Source organism: Xenopus tropicalis, chromosome 1 (genome assembly GCF_000004195.4).
Source record: "Xenopus tropicalis strain Nigerian chromosome 1, UCB_Xtro_10.0, whole genome shotgun sequence".
Lineage (NCBI taxonomy): Eukaryota > Metazoa > Chordata > Amphibia > Anura > Pipidae > Xenopus > Xenopus tropicalis.
In genome coordinates this window covers 176,215,023-176,229,272 of record NC_030677.2, presented here as the reverse complement: position 1 = coordinate 176,229,272, position 14,250 = coordinate 176,215,023, and the positions used below count along the sequence as shown (strand labels likewise).

The following is a 14,250-nucleotide window of genomic DNA, read 5'->3' as shown; positions in this document are numbered from 1 at the left end:
GCTAACATTCTTATTTGGCTTACATTGCCAACATGCTCAGGCAAACATAGTTGTGCAATATTATAATTTTTAATAACAATTATATATAAAGTGCCAGCATGTTCCACAGGGTTGAAATAATAAAAGTTTGGCACCAAAGCTACCCTCTAACATGCTATAGTCTGTGATTTTTAACAGTTTAACAGGGATTTTACATAGGTGGCTATGCTTTTGCTGAAAGGATTTAAGTGCCATCCATAAGCAGCTAGCCTGCCCAGGTCTCGTGCTGTTAAGTGTGTCAGTATTGGCAGAGACGAGTACCATCATTTTCCTCTTGCTATAGCTGGGGAATAAAGAACACACACACTCACACAAAGAAAGAAAGAAAGAGAGGGTGGAAAGCAAATGCAATGCAGGCAGATCATAGCTTCATTCGAAAGCAGCATCTCCCTGACCTGTCACTGGGCTTCGACACATTACATTGAACAGCTGGGCTAAAGGCGTGCTTGCTTGTTCTTTCTTCCTCCTGGTAAGTGACTTGAATATTTCTTTAAAAAAATAGATACATATTTTTCCAGATGGAAAACATCATGAGAGCAGGGGAGGAGGGGGTGCTTAAATGTGTTTGTCCGTCTCTTATCCATACACCTGTCATTGCAAATTGAAAAAATAAACAAGACATCACAGATATGCCATTCATACAATGTAAGTTTTGCACTTTTTTTTTCTTAAACATTTCAGGGCATATTTTTACAGCTTGGTACCTAAGCAAGCTACATAGTGAGCAGAAACTCAAGTACAAATCCTGCTTAGACACAGCATTAGCATTTATTGCACCCCAAAGCTTACTCCCAGCCCCAGCAACAGCTCAAGGTTCCGGATTCCTCACCATCTCCCCTAGCACCAACTTGCTTTTCACTTTCAGGACCTGCAGACAGTTTACAGTACTTAAAGGCTTCCTAAAAAGTTGCTTATTTGTTTAATGAAGTTTATTAAATGCTTGCAAAACACATAACACAAAGCAGCATCTTGCACCACATCTTATCAAGTCAATTAAATGCTCACAGGCTGTATTACAGAACACTTAATTTATCACTTAAAAAGTAAAATAAGCCAAAAGGTAAAATAACTGTCTGTATCATTTCCAAATAAGCCAACACTTCTGGAAGTGTCTGTTGATTCTTTTTTCTCTTCAAAACTATATACAGGTATCTTTCCAATTTTAGGCAACAGTTCAGTAAATGTATGATGCTCACTATATAAAATACATTAAACTGACAAAAAGGTGGTGTGCAAGAAATGGATGGGAGATATGAACATCACTTACTGGGGCAGGAAGGGTATGTACCAGGTGCTAATGGACTTTGGATTATTTCCCCTTGAGAAGTGTTATTTTGCTGCTCAGATGTTCTGAGGGCTGGTGAGAAAAAGAGCCTACCTCCCTGTCTTGGTGAAACCAAAGGGTCTGGGGAGATGACCTATAACCTGATAGAGAACTTATAAAAGCTTCTCACCTGTCACTCTTTACACAGCCTAGTGTTTAGTGATCCGTGCATGCATTATTCCATCAAGCCTAGGAGTTACCCTTATGTTTTTCAGGTCAAAGAAAGCCATGAATTACTGACGGCCAACACCACAATCCTTAAGTATGATGTAAGTATTTGATATTTTATTGTACTTACTGTACCAGTTGTAGTCATGATTTGTATGTCCATATTAAATGCCATTATTATACATTTGAAAAACTCACTTTATCACTGCTTAAATGCACAAACCACAAAGGAAAAGTTCATTGTCTGAATGATGCTTAAGACAGTTGCAAGCTTTGCATAGGGCCACAGCTAGAGATCAGAGGGCCCTAGCACTGCAGGAAGGCTCACCAGTCTATGGGGAATTTTGATATAATGCAGAGCATTCCTGATGCTTATACCAAAAGTATTTAACAATTCTTAAACAGAATAACCTGTCCTATGTACTTTTATCAAAATGTTTCCCCTCTCATGCTGTGGCCCCAAGATTATGCCCTCTCTGCCCCACCTTTAAACCAGCCCAGGGCTCTGTTTTGCATTTGCAGAATGTGACCTTCCTACTAATAGAAGAACTGGTAGGACTTCACCCAAGCCTTCCGGAACAGGAAAACTCATTCCATTTTAAATCCATTAATGTGTCTTGCATGTGTTTGAACGCTGCCCAGCTATATATCCATTTCATTCCGCTCCTGACAGTCCCTAGGCAAGGATATGAAAAACGTGATGTCGCCACATGATCATTCTTAAAATATTGCCAGCAAAATAATGTAAAGATGTGTTAGTTCAGAGAAGGAAAACAGCAGATTGTTTTTCCTTGCAGAGCCAGCAGCAAGCAGAAGGATGACATTAACAGGCACCAGTTAGCTCAGTACAAATCCTACCAAAGTACATGGTAATATTTTCTATATTAGACTCAATTCACTTAGCTGAACTATTGCTAGGAATTATTTGTAGCTGTGCTTGTACCCACATTGCTGGCAAAAGCAAATTATGAACTGAAAAGTTATCTGCAATATGTTTCTAATTACAGAATAATAATAATAATAACAACACAATTGCAAAGTCACATACCTAGAATGTTCTGCCACTTGCTTGTCTAGTTTAGATAATGATTATGATTATTGATTAAATTACTACATCCAATAACTCAAGAGTGACCTCTACTGGAAACATAAATACATGTTCCCCGGCAACAAGCAATTGCTCATTTTATTTTAAATAAATAGATTTTTTTCCTGCTTCGAAAGGGGTTAGCTACATTTTCCTTTTTGGTTATCATATATAGTTCATTTTAAATGTATAAATATATCATAGTATATTTAATATTTAAAAAAAAAACTAACAAAGGACCAAAAACAACTGAAAGCATGGGAGTTTGATTGTGACGTTGTGATGTCACAAAGATCCAATTCTTTTGTTATCTATGTGAGCAGCTGAGGTTATGTAGAACATAATAGCCACAACTTAATGCCTAAATGCACTAAAGAAAGTACATTTTACGATCTATGAATCCTAGTGGCAGTCTAAACAGCTAATACTTAGCAACATTTGTGGATCAGATTGTGCCGTATGATCGGTTTTCTGTGTACACTCACCAGTGATGAATTAATTCTACCTAAATTATCTAAAAATGTGCTGCCTACTAAATCTGAGTGTAAATGTGTGCCAAAAGTAAAGAAGCTGGGGCTGGAACTAGGGGACTTTGAATTCATGGTTGCTGTTAATATTGTGCAAACTCATCTATACCTTGAACAGTTTGCACGCTGCATGACAATTCTCTCTTGGGATAAAACCCTTGGAAGGGGCAGCACTGCATTAGGCTGTATGTAACTAGCACGGATAATGGCAAATATGTGCAAGGCTTTGTTTAAATGGCACCCCCAGCAAATGAGCAAAGAGTTTCCCAGCAGTGTGGTGTGAGGCTGGGGGAAGGGCATTGTTCAGGCAGTCTCAAGTGACCATAGCCCATTCATGTCCATGTACATGCCACTTCACACTTCCTGATAACAAAGTCCTCTAATCTGTTCTCACCATCACTACTTATCTCTTGTGCACTCTTTTGCAGTGTGCTCAAACTTTGGCAGTCAGTGTGCATTGCAGTACTTGTGAATCTAAGAAGTAAGAAGAAGTAAGAAATACAATAATGACAACAATTTGCCATTTATTGCAGTCTTCTTCCCCCACCCCCACTCCCTAACATACAAATTGCCCCTGCATTCCATTCGCTTTCAGCTAGAGCTTCGAACAAATTAGGTCAGGGATCTTCAACCTTCGGCTCTCCAGCTGTTGTTCCGCTACTAAAGTCCCAGTATTGCTAACAGGGATAATGAGAGTTATAGTTCATATACAACTGGAGACCTGCGGGTTGGATATTGCCATGGCGCTGGTTGATTTGACTGTAAATTTGTTGACTGACAAATCACAAGTATAAAACTTACTGATGATTGTATGTGCAATTTTATTTCCCAGAATTCTGTAATTTCTATTTTTTTAAACAGGAAAAGACATAAAGACTTTGTTTTAAAAAATATTTCTATTTGATATTATTAGGAAAGACTATGGGGCTAATTTATGAACATAGGAGCAAACTAATCAGGTCTTTGCTTTCATTTTCCAACTTGTAGCAGACTGTTTAAAACTAATTCCTGATTGATTATGACTTGCCCACTTGCAACACATCTCTGGAAATAATATTCAAAATGAAAAGTTGCACTCAGTTAACAGATTATGAACATTTTATGACATGGCACTTAAGGTAGCCATACACGGTAAGATCTGCTCATTTGGAGAGGTCAGGCCATATCAGGTATATGGGTACCTGGACCGAATACCATATCAATGAGCTGATGCTTTCCCTGATCCAACGGGAAAACCAAACTTGCCCAGTCGAGATCTGCCCAATTTTAGACCAGATGTCGGTTGGGTAGGCCCATCAGCGGTGCCCATACACAAGCAGTTAAGCTGCTGAATCAATCTAAAGGACCCCAATCGGCAGCTGAAATCTGCTCGTGTATGGGCACCTTTAGGCTACTATCACTAGTGATGTTTTTCCGCTGCGAGCTACCCTATGTTCCAGCAACGCTGTCAGTACACATATGGGGCAGATTTCAGCCCAGAAATGCACAGTTGTGCGTAACTGTGCTCTCTGCAATACATGAGAGGAATTTCTGGTCTAATAACAGAAATTATTTCTTTTTTTTGCCACCCGTGGTAAAGTGCCACATAAAGCAAAGCTTTCCACTAGCCTGATGACAAGGTAAAAAGTGCCTTGCTCTCAAGGCTTTATAATCTAAAGGTAGTGGCCACACCCAAGTCCCTGTGCCATCACTGCTGTCTTCCTGGGCAAGCACCAATAGGATTCACAATAAAGTACCAAGGAACTGTAAATCATTTGGGTTTCACAACAACTAGCATGTGTTGCTGCAGCGAGGTCAGGATCAAATGGGTGTCTAGGTTCGTAGCATAGGATATTTAGCTAGCTTTGAAAGAAAGTATCAGCTATGGACACTGGGGGATGACAGGGGAGTCAAGTCCCATTAGCTTCATTGCTGATGTTTCATGGCAATTGGCTGTACCACTGTGGTAAAATCAGGTGCCGCTGTCTTCTGTGTGTATTGCTGCCTCTAGAGTGGAGGGACTTGGTTTCTTTATACTGGAAAATATGACTTGGTAACACTTAGGCATAGGGTAACATTTAGGAATGGTGTACTGGGTAACACTTAGGGGCACATTTACTAATCCACGAATCCGAATCACGAATGGGAAAAAATCGTATTGGAAACTAAAATTTCGGAAGATCGCAAATGTCACGAAAATGCTTACGAAAAAATCGTATTAGTCACGATAATATCGTATTGGTGATCCAAAAGTCACTAAATTTTCATACCAAACAATTGTAAACAGCGGTAAAACCTTTCCGATTTTTTTGTGCAAACGTCCGAAAAAGTCGTGCAGCGTACGAAAAAGTCGTGCGCCGTGCAAAAAAGTCGTGCGGACGCCCGAAAAAATCGGCAAAAATACGCTCGGAGTGTTCGCATGAACGCTCGAGCGTTCGTGCTTTTGTAAATGTGCCCCTTAGAAATGGGGAAAACCTAGGCACTGGGTACAACTTGTGGAAGTCTTTAGTTTGGCCCTGGAAGGCTTCCAGTAGCATTTGATAAGAAGTGTCTCGTGTGACACTTGGTGGTGTGGCCACAGTCCAATGACAACCAGTGAGGGCTCTCTGTTCTCTGTGGCCACTGGCAAGGCATATTGGAAATTTATTTTTGACAGTTGTCCAGAAAATTCCATCTAGTTGGAGAGATGAGAAAAATGCCTATAACCATGACTGCTTAGAAACTGCATTGTTTGACACAGACGGAAGTCTTTACAAATGTGCAAAAAATGCACAGAACTAAAATAACTTGCTTTCCATTTTTCACTTTACTAAGTTCTGGGCGGTGGCAGAAAGAAGAAACAGTTTAGCTAATTTGGTGAAAGAATGCTTGCCTGCTACTGCAACAAGTGATACAGCGTTCCAAGTACAACTGTCGCACTATTCTCTCTCCTTATTTACTGTATTCAGCCTGCAGGTGATAAATGAAAAATGCCTCAAACGCACGCACATTTTTTTTTAGAAAAATATGTTTTGATTTGGTAAGTAAACATGCACTTGGCACATGAATATTGGTCTGTACTTAAGAGGAAAAGGAATCATTGTAGGTGGTAGGTGTCAACACATTCCAAAAGCGGCAGTGAAAGAACACTATTATATGATTTTTGGCCAAAAAAAAAACTGAGTGTAGCTCAGTACTGCTGGTTTTCTCTTTCCTCGCACTTTGGGTGCTGGTTAGCATGGAGAAACATTACTTTTAGGTAGGCTGCCACATGCCAGAAATTTGTCAGAGTTAAAGTAGACTTAAAGTAGAGGGAAGACCACCCATAAGTGCTGGCATTTGCACTATACGGGTTGGATGCCTTTGCACTGGATGGCTTCCCATATGATTTGCTTATTTTGCAGCCTATCACAGTCTGTGCTATGCACTGGTGCCCAAATGCCTGGCTCATGTGCTACAGACATGCCCTCATGGCGTGGGCACAGACACTGAAATGAACTTCAGGAACAGCATCATGTGCCAAATATGTTGAAATATTGTGACAGTGTTAAACTAGTCTGTACAATAAATAAGTGTTGAATGTTTAGCTATCATTCCTGGAATGGGTTCATACCAGTCCTGCAGTTCTGTGCACTTGTAAAAACAACGGCGAGGGAGTGCTGATTACTCATATTATAGGCAGATTTATTGGGCAGCTTTTTGTTGTCACATGAACTGAACATTTTACAGCAAGGGTGTACATGCTGTGGCCCTCAGGCTAATGCAGAACTACAGCTATCAGCACTCTTGTACACTTGTCAATTGGCAAGGACAGAACAATCAACAGTGAGGCCAATGCAGTGGCATTTAGGCCCAGTAAGATCTCACAAACGTTGACTAGTACTGGTGCCCTTAAAGTGATACTGACACTAAAAAAACTACTCTTCAAAATATTAATGTACACTAAAAGTTCCCTATAGGTTATGTTAACTGTTTTTCACTGATAAGGCTCCTTCTTGTAAGTAATCGTTACTTGCTATTTTGTCAACCTGACCAAAGCAGTGGTGTTAACACTGCTCATTACCTACTTGGCCATTTGGGTCCCTAGTGCCAAACAATCAAATCAAAACAGTGGGCATAGGTGCGTTGGTTTTGGGACTGCATCAACGAGCTGATGCTGTCCCTGATCCGACGGAAAAATCAAAGCTGCCTGATCAAGATCTGCCCGATTTCAGGCCTGATGCCATTTGGGGAGGCCCGTAGATGGTGCCCATACATGGCCACATAAGCTGCCAAATAGGTCTAAGGGCCTGTGTATGTCCACCTTTACATGGCACAGTGTAAGTAAAGTATAATGTACATCTCTTTAATATCTGGTCCCTGAACACTTAGGGGCAGATTTATTAAAACTCTAACTTTTCTAATGTTTTTTCTTTTTAAAAATTCAAATAAACTCATTTCCATGAATGTCTGACATTTACTAAAAAGTCTGAACGAAAAGTCTGCGAAACTGCAACTTTTCCGAATCGTTGCACCAAAACGTCTACTTCTTTAAATTGTGGCACAAAAAATCAGCATCTAAAATCTGAAAACCTCTAAAGTTTCGAAACAAAGAAGGATCCTCCAGGGTAAGGAAGGGACATCTGGCGAATTATCGGATTCAGATTTTTAGCTGTTTTGTGGCAAAGTAAATCTTGAAAAAGTTGCAACTTATTATTCTGAGACTTTTAGCACTGAAAAATCTAAACCAGCAAAAAATAAAAAATCTCAACATTTGGAAATGGCCCCCTTAGGGGCGTTTTTATTAACACTGGAGACATACATCATCAGTGATGTTGCGCATAGCAACCAATCAGCAATTAAATTTGAACGGTCACCAAAATGTTAGAAAACAAAAGCAAAGCTCTGATTGACTGCAATAGGCAACATCACCGGTGATGTTTGTATGTATCTATATCTTTATTTATAAATCGCTTATTATTTTTCCTGCTGGGTTTTATAAATGTCCCATTGTCACAAGGTATTGCTATCTAACTAGGCCCTTTGAGCATAATGCATATTGCCACACTAAAATGCTCCATAAAACCCCAAACAAGCATGAGTACAGCACAGCAAAGTGTGTGCATTGCAGTTGAGGAGAGCATTCTCTATTAGTAATGTTTTGTTTACAGACCTATACAGTGTGTTTCTGTGTAGGGAAGTCTGGATAGGAAATAGGTTCCAGTTCAAAAGCGCAGACTAATGCTGGCTGGGACAGCAGGATTTTGGGATAAAGAGCACAGAATGAGGACTGCCTGATTTTTATTTTTGCAAGTGGGTCTGAAAAGGGGCCCAGGAATGTTAGTTGGGGAGGAGATGTGCCTGTCTTTGGCAGTCTCTGCCCCGCCCTCTCCTCCTCTCTTGGCCAATCACGCTGCCTGCCTGGTTAGGGTTACATTCCGTTTTGGAACGCTGGACAGCAGCACATCCCATGATTGTAGCAGAGGGGCCTCCAGGATCAACCTTCTGAGATTGTGTAGTAGTGGATGGAGAATGAAGGACAAAGGAACCTTCACCTGACTTCCAGGGGAGGGTGGGGGAATAGCTGAGCATGTAAGCAGCAACCCCCTGGCCTCCCACCAGTGATGTTTAAACTACAGGGCTTCAGGTTTAGTAGAACTACACTGCCCAGCATGTCCAGAGAGCCTGTGGTGGTAAGAGGATGCTGGACTTTGTGGTTCAACAAAAACGGGGAGTGGGGGGTTTAGGCATTTGTGTATTACAGGCTTTGCAGCTAAGCTTTATAAATTTAATAGCTAGAGGCAAGCCATCCCTTCTACATGAATAAATCTTGACATCTGACCCTTTATATTCTTTAATCAATATTCTGTATTGATTTATTTTGTTACTAATCCATGTAGGTATGACGACTGCTATACAACGGCAGAGTACATTGCTGCCTCTTACATAAAAATGCATTGAGGGTGATTGCACCCACTGACCTGAATTGTATTAAAGTGCCAACAAATACCTAAAATAAATAAGGCTGTTTTATATACAATGGGGGGTCCTTACAATGGGGTATTATGCCCCAGCTGCCATGGCTAGCTAAAGCCTTATATAGATGTGTTGGGAATTGCACTTTCATGCAAATGGAGACCTATACTTGGTATTGGAAATGACATGCCCCCTACACTGAGTAGTATATACCCCAGCCCAATTACCAGAGACAGCTTTTAATAGAATTAACCAACTCTTCTTTTGATACAGGCAAGTGAGAGGGCCATAGGGTTGCCACCTTGCCAGCAGGCCCGGACCGGCAATCTGAGGATTCTGGCAAATTGCAAATGGGATGCTGTGAGATGCCATAGACAGACACTATTTAGTTGGCTGGTGGGGTGGGGAGCTGTTTGAGCCACTGTGTAGGCCAATTGGATTGTAAGCTCTATGGGGCAGGGACCTCCATTCTCTTGTTTCTTCGATTCTTATTTTATTGCAACTGTACCTTGTATTTATTTGTATTTCTATCATATTTTGTACTAATCTTTTATTTTAATAACCCCCTGTACTAATTTCTTGTTTTACTGTACAGCCATGCATACACATGTAGTGCTTTATAAATAAAGATATACATACATGCATACATACATACAAATGCCAAGGTTTACTTTAAATCCCAGTCCAGATCGGCTGGTCAGTAGTATTAATATCTGGCTGAATGTTTAATTCCAATGTTATTAATACAAAAAGAATGGAAAAGCTGGTATTTTTTTTAGAAAAAGTAGCAACCCTGCCCATGTTTACTCTGCCAGTCTGCACACGAAGTAATGGGTTGGCCCTTCTAAAGTTCCTTATGTGTTACATGGTACATGTGGGAAAGCTGCAGGGCACTGACAGTACTACAACTCTCAACCGCCTCAGTGCACTTCTGCCAAAGTGAATGTAGCAAGGACATACTGTTTCCAAGGGATTAGGGGCCCCTATTATTAGATATAGTCAAGGGCTCAAATAGGAAAGGGGGTGAAAGAGTTACTTCAAATTGGCCAACGCTATCCGCCCCAGAATAGCAAGTTACATAATGCCCACAGCTGGAGGGCCACAGGGGTATCTCTCATGCTAACAGTAAACATGTATGAGAAATTGTTACCCAGCGTTACATAGCGTGTGGGAGTTACGTTGCATCTTCCCTAAGGAGCCCCTGGCCAGTGGGGGACCCAGGTCAAATTTCTGGTCTAACACTTAGTTCCCTACACACTAAAACAGACCGTGGGCCTAATACAGTAGCTGAAGGCCGCTTTTCACGGCCAGGATAATAGAGCTGCAACTGCTGCTGAACTTCAGCTCTCCCATGGATGCTCTGAACTCAGCAATAAGTCACAGCCCCGTCTCAGCCCTGAGTTCACTGCTGTACAGAGTAACAGCCCAACCCCATTCGCTTGCTCTCTGCTCTACAACCACGCCCATTCCAGTGACTTGCTCAGCAAGGTGATGATTGACAGCACACTTCTGCCCAATGGCATCGAGCGGAGTGGGCGGGGCAAGACTAGTGAGAGTGCTGAGCACGGCTTGTTCCCGGGAGGGGGATCGGGAGAGGGCGCCGCCCAGTCAGTCTCAGCCACAAGCCTCCTGTCCCTTCCTGCATAGTCCGTGAGCTGCCGGCGCTACAGCGGGACATCCTGCTTCTTGTAACCGTGTTCCCTTCTCTCTCTCTCCCGCTCCCTTTGTTTCTCATTATGTGTCACATCGTTCCCATCTGACGTCACTCGCACCGTCCCATTATCCCTGTACGATCCCTGTTCCCTGTGCATCCATGTTTTCTTAAAACTTTGACGCAATCGTTAAGGAAGAAGAGGAAAAGAGCCGTCCGCCTTGGTACGAGCAGCTGTCACCCCGGCATTGGGAGCCCGGCACTGCCACCTGAATGGATGGGCATGGGGAAAAGGGCCGGACTCTCTTACCCCGGGGCTGAGCGGCTGCCCCCGCCTGTCGCAGCCCTGCACCTCCCCGTACTGCTGCTGCTGCTGCTGGCTCTTTGGGGGGACACAGGTAAGCACTCTCTTACTAGCGCTGTGCGAGTCTCTTTAGCGCTGTGCGAGTCTCTTTAGCGCTGTGCGAGTCTCTTTAGCGCTGTGCGAGTCTCTTTAGCGCTGTGCAAGTCTCATTAGCGCTGTGCAAGTCTCATTTACAGCTGGCGAGGATTGCAGTTCAGCAACAACTGTGTGGGCGCAATAGGGCGAAGCAATTTAGCAGACGCCAGGGAGGTTCAACCTGCCTATATTTTGCCGAACTTAAGTACCCAAACTGGACTCCTAGGACCTAATGATCCCCACATAGTCACCCTCCCCCCCGTGTTCGGCTGAACTGCAACTCCCATTTGTCTGGAGATGCCAGACGGGTTGTTCAGTAACAGCCAGAGAGCTGCATGTTGAGCATCCGTGTCTAATGCTGTTATGTTCAGTGCCAAGTCCTTTTGTTGTAGTAACAGTTTATGGCTGGATCAGGTTTTGGCTGCTGCAGAACCTCTTGCACAACCAAGCTGTTGCACTTTTTCCTGGAAGTCCTTATACAGGTATAGGGCCGTTATCCAGAATGCTCGGGACCAAGGGTATTCCGGATAAGGGGTCTTTCCGTAATTTGGATCTCCATACCTTAAGTCTGCTAGAAAATCAATAAAACATTAATTAACCCCAATAGGATTGTTTTGCATCCAATAAGGATTATTTATATCTTAGTTGGGATCAATTACAAGGTACTGTTTTATTACAACAGAGAAAAAGGAAATCTGTTTTAAAATTCTGAATTATTTGATTAAAATGGAGTCTATGGAAGACGGGCTTTCCGTAATTTGGAGCTTTCTGGATAATGGGTTTCCGGATAAGGGGTCCGATACCTGTAATAACTGAAGATTAACACAACCATTGTCCCTGTAGCCTGTCCCACCTTCTATGCTGGAGAAATGTATTTGTTACTGTGTATGAATATCTTTATGCCATTGCTCCATGAGAAGGTGCTTCTGTCAGTGACTGGTGTTAGGCTTTGGTAATGCCAAGGTAGCCATGGTCTGCGCCATGTGAGATGAATGGATACCTACTATCCCATAGTGTGGCTAACTGGAACTGCGGGATTGTCTCTAAATTTGGCTGGCTAAACCTTAAAGGAAATTACATAGGTCCTGTATGACAGTAAGGAAGTACATAAATGTACCTGCACACCCTGGGCATCTCCCTCGTCAGTAACGTGAACTTGTCAGACTTACACCCACATTGCTTATATGGAGCTTATACTGCGTTTATTGGGATATATATGGGGGCAATGCAAGGTTCCAAGGTGGTCAGACACAGGGAGGATAAGATCCGTGTTGCATTGTACCTGTTTGCATCCACATAAATAGGGTAAATTACCCACAAATTACAATCAAGCCTGTGTTTAATTTTTCTGGTTTAGGGGTATCCATTTTCATTTGGTTAATAATGGGCTCATATTGTAAGTATCAGGAGGGCAAAACCCTTGTCACTTGTCCTGTAACACCTTTCCATCCAGGGGCAGCTGGCAGGCTGCATGCAGACACCTCCCTAAATTTTATATGTCCCAAAAAGGGGACCAAGGCTTCTTTAAATCAGTGCCACCCTTACTCATTTATTGCAGTTAATCAACATCATTTGTGAAAGTCTGGCATTTTAGCTCCCACCCAACATGTAACAAACTGTCAGTTAAAGCCACACAGGTGACAGTGGAGTGCACTGCCCCTTAACCATTGATGGCTTTTAATAGATTACAGTGGGAATTACTGTAACTAGTAACAGGCTGAAATTATTGGTGGAAGGTGGGTGGCAGACAGTTAGCTACTCTTCCATGATTTTGGCCAAAAGAAAAATCATGGAAGTCAGTATGCTTGCCAATGTACTTCTTTAATTTGACAGTTAAAGGGCAAATACAACTTAATATCTGCATCTGAAAGTGCAGAAAGTTCACTTATCAGTCCCGCAGGCATGTCCAAGTGGGCACCATGCAATGATCACAGGCTGTGGTACTTGGAAACACTATAACAGTGAAGGCCGGGCTGAAGAAAACATGAACTTTTATTCTGAAGAAACCTGCAATACTTCATTAAAGGGGATTTAACAAAAAAGCCAATGTTACCTCATGAAAGAAATAGTAATTTTTAAATGTAAATATAACTACTATAAAAAAGCAGCATCTGTCCCTTTCTGTTCTGTGCCCTGGTGATTTTGACTTTAGAAACAATGTAGCAGCAGCCAGCCGAAGAAGCATATAAGGCTGACCTCCTACTGCTACATTGTTTTAAGAGACAAAGCCAGCAGTACAGAAACTACAAATAACCCCAAAATAAACGTCAATGTATTTTAGAAAGTTGCTTACACCTTTTTCTACTATAAGACAAAATGTAAATTTTGGTTTTATATCCCCTGAACATGCTCTGTGGACTATGCTTTGTTACAAATGCTTTGCTCCCTCTCTAGAATAAATTCCCTGGGGCTTAATTATGAATCCAGTAACCCTTAGCAACCAATCAAAGATTTACTTTCCCTGTTCTTCCTGTAGATCAGTGCTGTCCAACTTCTACGGTGCCGAGGGCCGAAATTTCTCTAGCATACATGGTGGAGGGCCGCTAATGGAAGCCAGTTTTGACCACTCCCCTTTTTGAAACCACACCCACTTCAAACCACACCCATTTTATCACAATGGTGGTAGCACAGCAAAATCCCAAATGCTTGGTCCTTACTGTGGGGATATCAACCATCATTCATATGTGATAGAATTATGTCATATTAAGATATACCCTTAAATTCCATATGCCTCCTCCTCCCCTGTGGATAGCAGAGCAACCCCCAGTACATAATTACACACCTTTGGGACAATTTAATGGCTATTTCCAACTGCTAACAAACTCCCACAACAAACCCCTGCCAGGTTCACCTCCCACAAGCAGCATAGGGCAAGCAGAGTATAGCACACACAGGCATCACTCTGCCTGTCCTATGCTGTCTGTGTGTGCCATACTCTGCCTGTCCTAACCTGCCTGTGTGTGCCATACTCTGCCTGCCCTACCCTGACTGTGTGTGCCATACTCTGCCTGCCCTACCCTTCCTGTGTGTGCCATACTCTGCCTGCCCTACCCTTACTGTGTGTGCCATACTCTGCCTTCCCTACCTTTCCTGTGTGTGCCA

At 42.3% G+C, this 14,250-nt stretch overlaps 1 protein-coding gene across 1 annotated transcript in view; it reads left to right on the top strand.

The window, feature by feature from the left end:
- Positions 1-10,679: 10,679 nt before the first annotated feature.
- The window catches only part of rgmb (repulsive guidance molecule BMP co-receptor b), a 29,335-nt gene continuing 25,764 nt past the window's right edge, over positions 10,680-14,250 (top strand). Inside the window, exon 1 of the mRNA NM_203619.1 lies at positions 10,680-11,107. Coding sequence (NP_988950.1) covers positions 10,987-11,107 — 121 coding nt within the window. The 5' untranslated portion in view covers positions 10,680-10,986. The remainder of the gene's footprint in view (positions 11,108-14,250) is intronic.